This window comes from Taurulus bubalis, assembly GCF_910589615.1.
Source record: "Taurulus bubalis genome assembly, chromosome: 14".
Taxonomy (NCBI): Eukaryota; Metazoa; Chordata; class Actinopteri; order Perciformes; family Cottidae; genus Taurulus; species Taurulus bubalis.
Genome location: NC_136602.1, coordinates 16,442,042 through 16,457,874, shown reverse-complemented (window position 1 = coordinate 16,457,874; position 15,833 = coordinate 16,442,042). Strand labels below are relative to the sequence as shown.

Below are 15,833 nucleotides of genomic sequence, written 5' to 3'. Positions count from 1 at the left end.
AGTACATATTAAATACTGTACATCGCTGATAAATCCCTACAAAAGGATATAACCCTCTTATTAGAGGAACACGTGAACAGTCCCGTTTGGTTTCATCAGCAGGGACATAAAGCCCTGTTGACAGTATTGTTCTCAGCACAAAGGAACGCTCTCACGTCCCTTCACGCAAACCCCTCTGCCAATACACAGGCGCCCCACTGAAAACAAAAACCATGTGCAAAGGACGACAATATTAAGGTATTCAGTTCAAACTGTAACAAAACATTGAACAGGCATTAAACTCGCAAAGCAGCATCCCTGTGAACCATAAGAAGCACTATTGGTTGCAATTCAGCTTTAATGTCTTATTTCTGTTGAATGCCAAATGTCCAATGTAGATTACTTATTTTCATTTTCTTCAATAAGTGTGTTTTTTGTGTGACATCTAATTTAGCAAATTACAAATTGACATTCCTCTGGAGTTGATAGTCTTTTGTCCTCTTTTGCGAACGTTTCATTTATAATACTCAAATTGAAGATGCCATCACAGCGGGCCTCCATCGGTGCACGCTTTTCATGAGTCCATCATTCTTTCAGTCTGCAGTGTAAAAAAAGAAAAGAAAAAAGAAAGATCAAAAGTCTTGGTGTCAGCAGCCTTTAAGGTGCGGGAGCGCAGAAAGTTTGTCGACTTTTCCCAAAGCGGAGGCATTTTCGACCCCTTTGAGCCACTCTTTACATTTCCTCACGACAGTCTCATCCACGTCTCCATCCTCTTCCTCATACTCCACATCGTCGTACTTGTATTGATCGTTCAACAGAGATATCTTCACGATGGCGGTGATGTCCTGCTCGGCGCTTTCCACCTTGGCCACAGGAGCGCAGCCCTTGGTCGACCCGTGCGTCTTTTTGGAAGGAAAAACTCGCCTGTGGCGGAAGTCCGCCGAGGCGCAACACTTCTGCTGCTTTGCCATCATCTGCTTTTCTAGATTTCGCTTTTGGATGACAAGAATGGCTTCCGGTGTGAGACTAAGGGAAAACTGGATCTCCTTCTTCCCTTCCTCTTTGCCGTTGAGGTGTCTGGCGGAGTCCATGGAGCTGGAGCGCCTGACTCTCTCGAATGAGTCCTGAGGTTTTGGTATCGTCAGCCAGGAGCTCTTTTCCTGACTCTCCTGGCCGGCACCTGCCTTCTGAGCGGAGCTTTTGCGCTTCTCTTGCTGGGATTTGCGCCCCAAATTCCTTAAATTCGCCGACGTCCAAGAAGTGGACTGCTTCTCTTTATCGGATCCCCCTTTCTCTCCGCCGGATTTGCTGGTATGCTCAGTGTGAGGAGGCACTGCGTTGGCTTTCTTTTTCCCGAATAGATCCCTGCCTGGAGAGGAGATCCGCTGGTGGAGGCTGATGGGCGGAAAAGGCATATTTGTGGTCGGAAGAGATCAGGATACAAAAACGTGCAAATGTTCAAAGTGCAGAAGTCCTGCGCAACGCGACCGGCAGCGCTCTGCGGGCATTATCCAGCAGCGGGGTGGAGAGGGGCTGTTGTAGTGCACCTGTTGTCCACGATGACTGGAGTTCAACTGGTGCACACACACGGCCTGGCTGCTTTATGGTGGGGCTGGCAGGAAGGCGTGGTCACGCAAAGCACCAAACAAAGCCAGGCAAAAACTGTGGTGATGTCATTTCATAATTTACAATTACTTCCTCAAGCGATGAACAACATCCACCTCATGGTCCTCTCATCTTTCCTCACAGCGCCTCTCTGCTGCTTCACGGTCACTAAACCCACATGCTCACATTTACATTATTATCTGCCTGAAAAATATTGTTGGATAGTGTGGATGGATATATTTTAAAAGTGACGACGTGTTTGACAGGTTGATAAAGAGTTTTTATATGGGACTAATATTTCGTCCATTTCATATACTAAGTAGAAATTATGATATACTCTCTCATAATTATAAGACAGTATCTCATAATTATGACTTCCAGGATCTTAATTTTTTCATCACAGTGGCAGAAAGTATCACTTGTAACTTTAATAGGAAAAGAAGCAGAAAATACTGCATCAATTTGAGCCTAAATTATTTTTTTACGAATAGCTTGTTAACGCAAACAAGTTGAGAAACACACAATGTGCATTCTTCAGTTTAAGTAGATATACATAGAGATCCCGTTTGGTCCTTGTTGCTGTAAAATAACCTTGTCTGTCCTTGAACTAACACATGTCATTGGCTCAATGCTTTGTCAGTCAGTCAATATCTCAAATATCAATTAAAGGATGTATGTAGAAGGTCTTTTGTTGTTCTTTCAGCCATGGAGCCCAAAAGACATCCAGAGGAATAGACAGATGTACAATATTGATTTCTCCTCCATTTTGCTGATATCTGCACTTTCACACCGACAGTTACAGAATGTATTCAATATGATTTTGTTTCCCTCAGTGTTTAAGAGGAAAAATCAATTTTTAGACTGTTTATCTGACATTGCCAGAGGATGTTGAGCTTTTACAGTTTTTGAAACATTTAACCACTTAGCTGCTCTGGTGATTTCTATATCAATATGAGGGATTTCAGGGAAAGACAATTAACATTATAGTGTACAAATTAATTGCTTTAAAGACAGGAAAAACACTGGGCCCATGGTGGTTCAATACTTTAATCTTTTTTGTGTTTGACTTTCTACTATTTCTATGAGACTTGAGTTGCATTTCTGTAGCAGAATATGTTTCAACAAAACCAAAAATATATTCAGGTCAGCAGCTACTGACTCACTATTGGAATACAAAAAAATGACATGGAGAGTTTTTTACAAGATGAGCTGGACCATTAAGCTGAAGGGGACACAAACTTTTGGTTGTTGTGGTGGCGTGGGATCCTCTCCTCGCTGACATGGATCAGATAAAGGAAACACATGGGAGACTGAACAGATTTCCGAGGTCAGGGTTCTTCCCCATCATCCTCGTCCTCAAACTTCGCTGTAATCCAAAAATAGCGGGCAAAGAAAACCGATAACAAAAACAACCACACGCCCTTCGCTCAACAGAATCATTTTATCCCTCTGATTAATTGCTCAAGGATTTGCTGGGTCCCTGCCAAGTTGGTTGAAAAAGTAGTACTGAGGGGAGATTTTGTCCATGCTAATCCACCACCAACACGTAGCATTATCCGAGCGTCTAATGAAACTATGTGGGGGCTGCACAACAGGAAGTGCAACGCTGTTATTCAGCTGCATCAAGCAGAAAGAGGAGGCGGCCTGGAGGCATGCTCGTTATACCTTGGGCAAATCCTGCAGCTACGCAAAGGAAACAAGGTGCCCTGTGACCTTCTATGGAGCTATTGATGCATGAAACTGCTTTAAATATATCATCCATACATGATACCACGGGTCCAAGGTATTCTATAAAATACAAAAATAAAGCACACCTCCGGATAATGTGAACATCTGCACCACAGATTGGGGGGGGGAGGAAGGTTTATATGAATTTTCTGGAGGTTGTCATGACAACCACATCCTCAAAGGCTATGCCATCATGCCGAAGCAACATAGGGAACTAGACGCAAGCTATTCTGGGTTATTGGGTCACATCGAAATCACAATGCTCAAAAAAGCGTAATTAACGGGGTCATTGCTACATCTGGCATGAAAGCAACGTTAATGTGATGAGCTAAGGGGGGAAGGTGTGCTACACACAGACAAACAGACTAGACAGGAGCTGCTTTTTTAATCTCTTTAACTGGGAAAAAGAACTTCAAAAAAGGTGGATATCAAATATTCCAGTGCATTATCAATGAAGCAGTGTCTCAATCACCTAAAAGAAAATAATCATATACAAACATGGAATAGCATCTGAGAGCCTCACATCAGTGCCTCATACATAAAGAATGTGTTTTAATAATGCTTGTGTGCGAGAACACAGAACATTACTGCATAAACAGTAATATACCAAATAATGTATATATCTATAGATATATATTTATGAATGAATAATGTAAAGGCACTCAGTCAAAATAATTTCCCTGCAATTGGTTTAAAATCTTCAAAAACACATCGGGATATATTTAAATATATTAAGCATTACATGCGCTCCTCTCTTCCACATCAAGATGTTATAATCTGATTATAGTTATAGACCTTCAGCTGGACTTAAAAAGTGAGGATTCACAGTATGAAACACGCCATGGTAAAAATCTGGAGATAGTGTATAAACAACACAGATGTATATTTTACAGAGCTACTGTTCTTACAGTTTGCATATTAGGACCAGTCTTCACTGATTGTGGAGGAAGGAGTCCTAACTCAGACAGGTGGTGAAGCATTTCATCACAGCATCCCTGCAAAAAACAAAAAACAGCCAGCATTATAAACAATGCAAAGACGACAAGAAAGAGGAGAAAAGCAATGAAGGAATGCTGATTGTGTTCAAAAAAAATAAAATGAAGCGAAAGGCAAAATGTTGTCATGCGTACAAAATTAAACGCGACATAAAAAGCACTTCCACCCTTTGTTTAGATGATTTGGGATGGGCTCGTCATGAATAAGTGAGTGTGTTTTGTCGGGGAAGCACCACACACTCGGAGTGATGGGGGCTCCCTTTCTCCAGGTACTATTGAGGGATGATGCAATACGAGCGATCGCCATGGAAACCATAGACAGTCGTTGCCTGCTCCATTTCCTCCTCGCACCGTTTGCTCTCGCCATCGGTGCGTTGCTATGCAGACTTTGTCTCCAGCCACGGTGAAATTTCAGTAGAGGAGGTGTGGGACCAGTCAAGGTTAAAAGGAGAAAGGGGGATCATAAGCAGTCTGGGAGGGAGGAGGTGAGGAAGGAGGAGATGAGGAGGGAAGAGGTGAGGTCGGCGGACAGACGGGAGACCAGCTCCTTCAAGTGCAAAGAATCCTCTTCTTCCTCCAATACAGCTTGAGGTTTGTTTTTATATATATATATATATATATATATATAAATAATCACTTATGGCTTGATGCCATTTTGCTTCCCTAAAAATGGCACAAATAAATGACCCTCCTCCTTTCTGATTAAACACAGAGCAACAGAAGCCTTAAAGCACTGTGGGAAGTACATGTGCAGCAGGTTTCAGTGTCTTGGTAATAGAGGTTATAAATAGGCAACAAAGTAACACACATTAAAAGATCAAGTCCATTGGCCATGTGGTGTTGTGGCTAACCGGTATCAGTTGGTTTGACCAACAGACCGGAAGTCTAATGCGTCACTCAGATCTGTGATCAGAATAAGCTGTTCCGCTACAACAAGATACTTGATCAAATCTAAATTAGATGAAAAATTGATTAAAGTAAGAAGCTTAAAGCGAAAAGACAATAATGTGTCAACAACAAAGGACAAACAAATAAATAGGTGATAGTCAGAATTTCACTATTCAGCTAAAGGTGGGGCCGTTACATTTGCATACGTCTGCAGGAATTTGGTTTTTGGAAGGGTGGCACGGCAAAAGGTCTTTGTCCCAGCTTTGTATTGTGATAAGCGTTTGGGTTGGGGGAGGGGCACTCTGGGAGGTTATGGGCGGTCTCTCAGCTGTCAGCACAGATTATAGGGTTGCCCAAATACACAAGGCTTTTGGGCTGGGAGCGGTGGGGGGGCTTTGGACTTCTCACCAAATGAGACGTAACCCCTCTTACAGCTGGACGGACAAAACAACATCACACCTTGTGCTTGGTTTGGGGAAGCACTGAGGTGGTACATAGAGGTGGACAGTAGAAGTGAACGGGGAGTATTTTCTGTTAATTCAAATTCTTTACTGTAGTGTACTCTGAAGAAATTACTAAATAAATCGCTGTAAGATTTAAATGCTGTTAGGCTCTATATTGCACATTATCTACAATAAAGACAAAGTAGGTAAGAACGACTTATGAGAGTTGTTGATCCTCTTCTCTTATGCAGGACAGACTATTTGGGTCTTGATCTAATCAAAATGTTGCATTGTGCGTCAACCCTATAGAGCTTAACATAAGCTCATCACAAGTCATATAAAAGCTACATTTGAGAGATAAATATTGAGGGAAATCTGCCTGAAAGAGCACTATTGCACAATAAATGATTTCGTTTAGATGTCACAGATGAAGCAAATAGCGTCACAGCGCTAAAGCACGGAGGAGCGTGAAACAACAAGCTGCCATTTGCTTGACATTAAGTGCCTGCACTAGTCGTTGGGGGGAGGGGAGAATTACGGCCATATGTTGGGGGAAAACAGCAAACAGTGTTTTGAGATGAATGAAAACATGTTTTCATTGAAGGGTCACACACAGTATTCTCTCCAGTTAGTTTGTAGAGGGCATTGTGAAGATATGAATAGTAGCTCTTATAAAATGGACAGAATTCAGTCAGTAACACGTATAACTGGACATAACATAAAGGACATACAAATCACCTTCAGGTCAACGCAGACACAACAAATCATACAATCAAGTCGTCTTACCTGGCAAATGGAATGTAAGAGATGCTATACCTGAAACAGAAAAATATAAAAACGTCAGGATGAAAAGTTACTGCCAGAAGAAGACATTATTTAGATAGAACATATTGTGACTGAGCATGTCAAACTAAATCAGAAAGATATTCTCAAAATACCTTACTATTAGTATGTATATCACATATTATTTGATGAATGTGTAACGTTTCCCTCAGATGAATCCAACGTTAGATTTGGTTTGTGGAAATATTTGACGCAAGCTGTGGTGTTTCAAAAGCTTCGTCATTACATAGATGTTCAAGATGTCTTGTAGATGACTGCAAACACATCCTCCTGTATTTTAACATGTAGTCACTGCAAATCTCAGGATCTTAACTGAAGGTACACATGTTTTATTAACAATGCTCGTCAGAATGACGTCATTGTATTGTAATGATGTGATGTCAAAGAGATTATAGATTAAAAGTATAAAATAACACCAAAAAGAATGCAGGATTTGAAGTAGATGTAGATCTCATTAGCGGCATAATAACGGCCTCCTTATGAGCAGAACACCAACATGTAAAATACGTGTTAAAAGTTAAGCAGTAATCATTGGGCCGAAGGGTCTTTTAAGATCGCTCTGCGAGGGGATTAACCAAACGTGATGAATTTGAGAAGGAATTGGATACACTGTAATCTTTGCACTCATGAGTCCAGATGGATTGGGAGACAAATACGGAGCACAACAAAAACACAATACCCTGTCCAGGAAATGATTACTGCTGAAGTGAAGAGAGAGAAAAAAAAAAAACCCTGATCAAGCACCTACTACATTTGAAATATGTGAGGAATTTGGTACGGCAGTTGGATGATTAACTACATCCGAAGCCCGATTTACTGCCATCTTACTTTACCCCCAGTGAGCAGGGAACCCTCATCTGTGAGCTTTAAGGGTTATCACGAGTTCTGGAAGCATCTCTCACATGAATGTCCTGAATATCTAAACAAAATAAAGTTAAGTCAATGTTTCTGATTAACTTCCCACTGCCTGTATTGAGTCAGTGTCAGTCAGTATTGCGTCAGCATCCTATGGTCACTTCACGGGACTAGACTTTGCGCGCGTGTGTGTGTGTGTGTGTGTGTGTGTGTGTGTGTGTGTGTGTGTGTGTGTGTGTGTGTGTGTGTCTTATTACAGAACCACCTTCACACAGACGTCCGAGTGCCTGCGTGGGCGTGCCCCATGCTTCATGACCCCCCCCCCCCCCCCCCCCCCACCCGTCTGTTAAGAATGCGCTTGAGATGTGTGGCTTGTGGTTACCATGGCGATGCCTCTGAGAAAGCAGGCCGAGCGGAAGTGAGTGTACAACACGTAGGTGCAACAGCAGTCTAGTGATGAAGCCGACACGGTCCTTGCTCAGTGATGCAATCAAATTGTCCATTCCCCTCCTCCTGAGCTGCTGGGGGTTTGTGTTTCTATGCACATTCACAAACCTGAAAGCCTTTTGTTACTGCTGTGCAAATATGTTCAAATTAATGAACATACAAGTGCTGACATGCCCGTACACGTCACTCACAGGGCTTATTATGAGCTGACCAGCCCCGTTGGTCTCTTTACTCAGTCATCTAGTCTGAGTTATCTGCAGCAGTCAGAAAGCAATACTTAAACTAGTATGAACACTAGCAACTAAACAAAATTACATTATTAGATATAATATCTTTACGGTTAATTGCTTAGTATGAAGAAATATCAGAAAACAGAGGAAAAATGTCCAATTATAATTTCCCAAAGCCAAAAGGGGATGTCTTGTTTTGACAAACAGTGTTACAAAGTGCAGGACATTAAGATTGTTCAGGTTTTTAATTGACTTACTTAAACTAATTGAGGACTCAGGGTTCCACGTATTCTCAATGAACCATTTACATGTGATACCTCTGTCGTAGTGACCCCAGAGATAGCCGCCAGCGACTTTGTTTGTAAACAGCAATAACACCTGTGACGTCTCTACGTCTCTAAGTACATCCTCACTGGCACGACCTCTTCCTCCACAGGCCAAAAATATACTGACCTACTGGACCACAATGCCTGGCAACCGTCTTCTTACAACACGGCGCGTACATCAAGCGGATGTCGCTGACTGCTCAGAGAAACTAGGGCAACCTATTTGAGTTTTTGTGCATCTAATAACATAATAATATTATATGACACTTCAATGGTATGATATTTACGCTTTATAGTCAAGTTAAAAAAGCTTAAACTACCATGCCAACTGCAGCAGAGGCAAAGCAGCCGGAGCAAAGTTCTCTACCACGGAAAGACAGCTTCGACTGAGTGGGTGTGAGTGATGAGTAAATTAATTGCTAACTGTGCCACAGTGGAGTGACGGCTGCTCACACTTACCATGTCATTGCCAAAAACTGCAGAATACAGAAGATGATAGCAAGCCCCTTTTTATGCCACTGTAAAAGAAAGAAAACACAGAAAAGGTAATTCTAACAGTTGAAAACACTGAACTTAAACAACAAATACTGGAACTGGCTTTAAAAACCACGTGTCGACTACTTACCCAAAACACTGCACACAGAGTCAAGACAAGGCAAAGCTGATGGAAGAGGAAAGGAAAGGTTATCTTCTCGTCCGCTTGCAGAATGACGTTCACTATCTGACTCTTGATTTCTTTCAGTATTTAACATAAAATATATTAAACAAAAGCCACTAAATGTGGCAACAAAAAAACATCTATGTTGCGTAGGTGAAGGCAGGTACAATATAAATGCATCGTGGCCTCATGTCAAATAGGAATCGGAGAGAAAAATGCATCCAACACCTACGATATTACAGTATTGACTACTCTCTAATACACAGGAGGATAAAACATGAGGATCGCGTGAAGCATCTGGCTCAATTTAGGGTTTAAAGTAAGGTAAAGCACATGGTATTTACCAGCATGACAATGGTGGCTATCAGTCTTTTTGGTTCAAACATGCGCTTCAGCTGTTTTAGTGGTCCCATTAGGAAGCAGGTGCTTTATAGGAACAAAAAAAGAAACAAAAAAGAATTACAATTTGAATACATCAGCAAAAACGTACATTGACCTGTTGGTTTAAAAAAAGATTCATCCATCAAATGTTTGCTATCATGTTTTTTTCCACTGCTCTTTTCCAGAGAGTACTCATTACTACATTTTTGGTCACGATGGATTTTAGAAAAGTCTTCATACTGTAGACACAGACACAGACACACAGACACAGACACACAGACACACAGACACAGACACACAGACACACAGACACACCCCTCTTCCGACTGACATCAGAATAGCATCGCCACCATAATCAAATTCACGCGACATGCTGGGGGTAAATATTTCATGCCCAACACCACAGTGACACACTTCAACCCTCCTACATGATGCATGTGTGACGTCAGTGACGGAGACGAGACAAAGGCTTTCCCCGCTGACGAGTCACGCAGCTCTGGGCTCAGCAGAGCCAAATGGGTAGAGCGACTCTGTGTAGCGTCACATCGGTTAGATGAGACATCAGAGTCGTCCGTGTTCTTTCTACTGGTCTGCTGAGAGGGATGGACGCTCTTCATCAACCGCTCACTAGGACACACACTAATGACATGCTGCTACCGCGGTACAGCGAGCAGTGTGACAACGATGCCATTACCGATATGAAACCAATGCCCGAGGGTTTAATGTCTAAAAATGTTACTTTGATGAAAAGAAAGTCTGTTTTAAAGACAAATGCGTTCTGGTTACAAAAGCAAGAAAAAAAAAGACACCCAAGCCTGCCGGGGTAAAAAATAAGTTTCAAATGAAATTGATCAAATTGAAGTTACTTTTTGAAAGCTAAACACTTGTATTGCTTGTCGAAATGGGCTCATATTTGTTTATTCCATTGTTGTAACGCATGACTTGTTATAACAAGTGACTGCTGTTGATGAAATGAGGTAACTAAGTAATCTTCTTGCAGTCAAAGTTACACAAAGATGGAAATTTAATTAAGGTCATTTAAATATGACAGTCTTGGTTTGGGTCGGTAATCTGTGCTATGAAGGCAGGTGACCCAGTTCCTTGACACATCTAAACCCTCTGGACATTGGATACCTGCCCGGTTTAAAAAAAAAATCCCCTCATCAATGGTTCACTGTCAAAGAAGTCAAAGACATCTTGATTAGATCTAGCCCTTGGCTTATCGAGACTAAATAATCTAAAATCCAGAAGGATGCTGCTATCTAGTGATAGAAAATATAATTATCATATTACTCAACCCTGACATTGCAGCATCATTAGAGCACACATACCTAATTAAGGTATAGTGTACATTCAGTCAGAAGACCGTACTCTTGCATGACTAAGCCCGTACTTTATTTCTCATACATCTGCCAATCACTTCTCAAGCATGCTCACTCATTATGTACTTGCTGTCATTTCTCAGGACTGTCAATCATGACACCAGCTGTTTAGATCAGCTGGTCTCCTCTATCCAATAAGCACCATGAAACTATTGCATCTAGGGCTGCAACAATGAATTGATAAAATCAGTTGGCAACGAATTTCATTATCGATTCGATGTGTCGTGCGATTATTACGCCATTCAATAAGTCGCAGAGAAGAAGAAGAAAAGAGCGGCGCAGAGCAACTGGCCTAACAGTGTTTCTGAGATTAGAGTGAGACACGGAGAAAAGATGAGGTTGTGATCTTTGCCAAGTCTTTGTTGAGTCTTGGCCAATCAGCGTTAAGATGTCCACATCGGCGTCATTCCCCTCAAACTTGTTTTTAATGGAAGCTAGTCAGCTTGCTATCACGTTAGCTAACGTTTTGGGTTGTGTATTGTCGTTAAAGTTGCGTTATGTTCCGTTACAGTTCAGTCTTGCTTGGAAAAAACCGTAACGTGATGAAACATGATGTCACCCCCCGTCTGGTTCAGTTCACGCAGTCACTCGTTAACGTTAAACCGGCACACCGCCGGATCTGGCTGCAAGTTTTAGAATGAATCAAATCACGTAGTTGGGCTTAGCCAACAACGTGATGTCGTGGTCATAAGAGACCCAGATATTGATCAGATGATGTGAATGAAATGGTTTAAGGAAGAGGATGCTCTATATGTAGCGCAGCTTGATGCAGGGCTGAGATGAAGTGGAGCTGGGCCTGAAGATGAAGGTCAAAACAGACATGAGAGAAGCAGTACAGCTTCCCCTTGTCTATTTTATACATATTGATAAAGCAGGGTATGCTAAATGCAGCCTCTGCTCAAAGGAGATCAATTACAGTAAAAAGGGCTCACATTTGGCAGATGTAAAGCATACATGTGTTAGTCCATTTTTATTTTAAATCAACAGCTCAGGCATGTTCAAGGAGCAACCTGTTTGTGCACTTTCTGAAGATGTTTTGCACTGTCACTTCTGTTTTTGAATAAAGGGTTGGAAATTAATGTTTTTTTATCCGATTCATAGGAAAAATAATCAACCGATTAAATCGATTATTAAAATAATCGTTAGTTGCAGCCCTAATTGCATCGTTAGCCAATCATCTTGCTGCTGTCTTTTTTAAACATGACTGTTTCTCTACCTTCAGATCATTCATGCTGCTGTTACGCACCCCTCCACCTCCCCATCTCCGCCCAGTCTTCACTGGTCCATCAGCTTCGAAGACCAAAAACTTTATCATCACATGTCATCTGTTAATAATAAACAATTATCTTTTCTTTATTCAACTGGTCTCTCCTGATTTAAATACTCAATAGTATGACTCAATGTCACACTATGACACTAGGATGGAATTAACCTTGTATAAAATGCTTCAGCGTATTATGAGAACAAACACCAATGCAATGTCTACTCATACGAACAGTTAGGGGAGTAGTGAGTCTGTTCCCACTGACCATTGTCTAGCTTTAATAATCTCCCACTGACTTTCAAGCAACATAAAAATAAGATGCAGGGCAGAATTAATTATATAATAATAAAGATCACACTTAAACTAAATTAGGTGCAGTATTGTTGATGAGATTTAAAGGTTTAGGTTTACTAAGTGCCATGATACTGCAATGGCAGTTCTCCATTCATTTAGAGTGCAATTAAAATATAAATGTACAATTATAGTAATCTGATTAAATAACAGATTATTATTTTAGCTATAATCCTATTGCCTGGTGCAGAACCAGTAGTCACCCTTGTTTATCTAATAAATATATCATGAATCAGAATGACAACATCTCGTGGAGCATCAGGTGATGAGTGCACAGAGGGTAAAATGGTAACGGTAAAAAAAATGTTAATGGTAAAAAGTTACAGTACTTGACGAGTCTTCTTTATAAACAGTTTACAAGCAAAAACTTGGGAGAAGTGTAACTTGTCCACGTATGACTGCAACAGAGTAGCGTGTCTTCAATGCAAAACAGTTTCAGAGTTCACGAGCCCGATGCTCATCGTCTGTTGTATTCCTGGCAGAGAGCCACATCAAGTCATTACAATTCTCTGCCAGTTTGAGTCAGACTTACCTGGAAAGAGCTGCGACGTTCCCTATAGTGTAGAAGACGGCAAAAAGCTTGATTCCATTCGGAAGGAACAGCAGCGCTGAACCCTGACGAAACAACAAGAAAAGTCTCGGTCAGCTACAGAGAATAACATCACCAAACTTTCACATAGGGATAATTGGCAAGTATCTAAATGAATCCTGGACTTGAGATGATTGAAGGCTTACATCAATGTTATTTCTTTTCTTGGAACAAACAAAAAGCAACAAGGACTTCTGTGAGCTGTCTATGTTTTTTTCTGACATATGATGGGCTCCCCCTAGTGCCAACAGACGATATGAGTCGTTGTTTAAGATTCGCATGCCCACTATCGGGACCACTTCCAGTGAAAAAGACAAGGGTGTCACACTCTGAATGTAAACAGAGTCTGCATTTCACCATGGGAGGAATACTATTTAGATGACACAGTTATGAGTTAAGCGTTCAAGAAGATGGCGCAACTACCCTTTTACTTAAGTGTTGTAATGTTTTGGTCATAAGGACATTCAAAGAACCTCCCGCTCATAACTGCATCTCACGGGAGGAGCAAATTCTGCACATTGCCTATTTCTACAGAAAAAGGGATCATGGGGCACCCTTGTGGCTCTGCTCGTAGGTATCCTGTGACTTTCACTACCCAGGCCGACAATAGGTTCTGCTGGGGTTTTGTCAGTGAGAATCCGAATGTGGTGGCTTCAACGTGTTATAAGCAAGTGATGCCAGTGACAAGACTTCATTTAAACTGCAAACCACACCCTACAAACTGAAACTGAAAACCGCAATCAACCGTTAGGTGTTAATTAAGTACAAGTGACAATTGACAAGCACTATAATCTGCAAGCGTAAGAGAACAGGAATTTGTCTTGATGCTATTTGCTCTGAGGGAATGTTAATTTGAGATGGTGCTTATAAATCAAACATAGCGCAAGAAAAAAATAACTTGGACCGTTCCTGACAACAGTAATAGTGTTATGTCTGCTCTGCATTCCTGATGTTAGCATAAAGTCAGAGAGAAGGCAGAGACACTCACGAGTATTGAGCACAGGATGCCTCCAGCAAAGCATATGACAAACCATTTCACCCGGGTGCTGTAGCTGAGAGTGCTGGCATCAAGGACCTGGTGAGAACAATGGGAGGATGTCACAAGACAAGTCCAATGAACCAAAGGCCTTCTATTGGGGATCGAACCATGTTGGCTCGAGCCAAACAGATAACACCCAGCTGCAGTAATATCTTTAAACACAAACACAAACACACACACACGATAACAAATACAACCAAACTACAGAGCACCTCTGCGGTCACATGGTCCACCATGTGAACCCAGAAGGGCGCCGTACCAAGCTGTATAGTATAATCTGCAAGGAAATGCAGAATTGCAAACGTAGCAGACTATATGGTGTGCCAGAGTGAAACTGTGAGACAAGTAAAGTTACAATCACGTGACCGATTACATAAAAACAGTGTTCAAATCAGCATCTTACCCAGTTTCCTCCTCACCGGGAACGCGTGTAAAAAAGTGAAAATAAACAAACAATACAATTTATTGAATGCTGCAACACAAATATGATATTATGATAAAACATATTCCGGAATAATAATAAGACATGATAATGAAACTGCTATGTTAGCCAACAGGTCCATGAAATGCTACAGAGAGACTGACACGTTTCAACAAGGTTAGCTACTTAATGATACATTAACGTAACTAGCTAACGGTAGCTGGAAGAAAACAAACCACTTTCAGGTTAAAAGCGGGTCTGTCAGAGAGGAAAATAAACTAGCACAAGCCCTTGTTTCTATTAGATTGTATCCGTTTAGCATTAGCAGCGTGTCCTGTACAGTTAGCTCACATTACCTGGTCCGTGAGACCCAGCTCCTCGTTCTCCTCATGGCCGCTTAACACACGACGGAGCTTGTCCATCGCTGGAGGCTGTTCGCTAGCAAGAGGTCAGACTTTCTATATTTCCAACTGTACGTCTGCTGTTTATGTCTCAAAGTTTTGATCTCGGGAGTGACAAGTTTGACTTCCTGCCTTCCTGTACGGTGCTTTCCGTAAGTGCTGACTTAGAGTCGGTTTCTTTCAGCCAGTGTTAGCCGACGTCTATGGGGAGGCTTTTAAATAACCGACTGCAGATCAGCTTGTGAAGGCAACTTCAAAAACCCCACCTCCTCGCAACTGATGCTGCATTCCAGTGCTGTAGGAAATAATAGCGTTACACGACGATCAAAACTACCCTAAATATTGTGCTCTTTTTGGACTGTATCGATAACGTGCTGGCATTTCTTGTGTGATTGGCGGTTGGTGCGTGGCTATATTTAATTAAAAGTAGGAGTTGAGAGAAAAACCTTTTTATTAAAGCAAAGCAGACTGTACACGTAATACTATAATTGAGTTTACGTTCAATCTGTTAAGGCTTGAACAGACAAATACATATAACATGTATCAGGGGTCTAAACATTGTCCTTTAAAATAGTTTCTTTGCTTGGTTAGGCCCATTTACTTTTCATTACTCCTGGTTATTAAATATGTGGACGCCTATAAAGTTAAACACAGTTTTATGCTCCTTGCCTTTGCTTGTATCTGGCTTTGTCGCCATCCAGTGGAAGTACAACAATAAGGAAAAGAAACAGTTGGCACTATCTGAACTATCAGGGCTATTAGTGATAGTACTATGTTCTCCTCCTGTCATGACCACGCTTGGTATTTTTATTAGAGTGTTTTGTTTAACTCAATACATAACTGTAGCACTACCCATGCAAACGACACTGGGTGTCAAACAGCATCATTCTTTAGAAAAAACACATCACAAAATGACACATGCTTTTTTGTGTGCGTTAATTGGAGCATCTCAAATACAGGGATACAATTTTGACATTACATCTATCAATTCTCTTGAATCAGAGTTTG

General features: G+C 41.3%; 2 protein-coding genes across 2 annotated transcripts; both read right to left on the bottom strand.

Annotated features, from left to right (window-relative positions):
* Window positions 1–626: 626 nt before the first annotated feature.
* On the bottom strand, window positions 627–1,394 carry prr18 (proline rich 18; the record flags this gene model as incomplete). The annotated part of the gene is made up of 1 exon (XM_079229910.1): window positions 627–1,394. One exon carries the CDS (start codon window positions 1,392–1,394, stop codon window positions 627–629), a length of 768 nt encoding a protein of 255 aa, XP_079086036.1.
* Window positions 1,395–3,682: 2,288 nt separating this feature from the next.
* Window positions 3,683–14,957, bottom strand: sft2d1 (SFT2 domain containing 1). Its single transcript, XM_079230182.1, has 8 exons — window positions 14,781–14,957; window positions 13,953–14,039; window positions 12,908–12,990; window positions 9,342–9,423; window positions 8,965–9,000; window positions 8,799–8,857; window positions 6,425–6,454; window positions 3,683–4,307 (listed from the first exon to the last, which is right to left on the bottom strand). Exons 1-8 carry the CDS (start codon window positions 14,844–14,846, stop codon window positions 4,268–4,270), a joined length of 483 nt encoding a protein of 160 aa, XP_079086308.1. The 5' UTR covers window positions 14,847–14,957; the 3' UTR covers window positions 3,683–4,267.
* Between the last annotated feature and the right edge of the window lie 876 nt (window positions 14,958–15,833).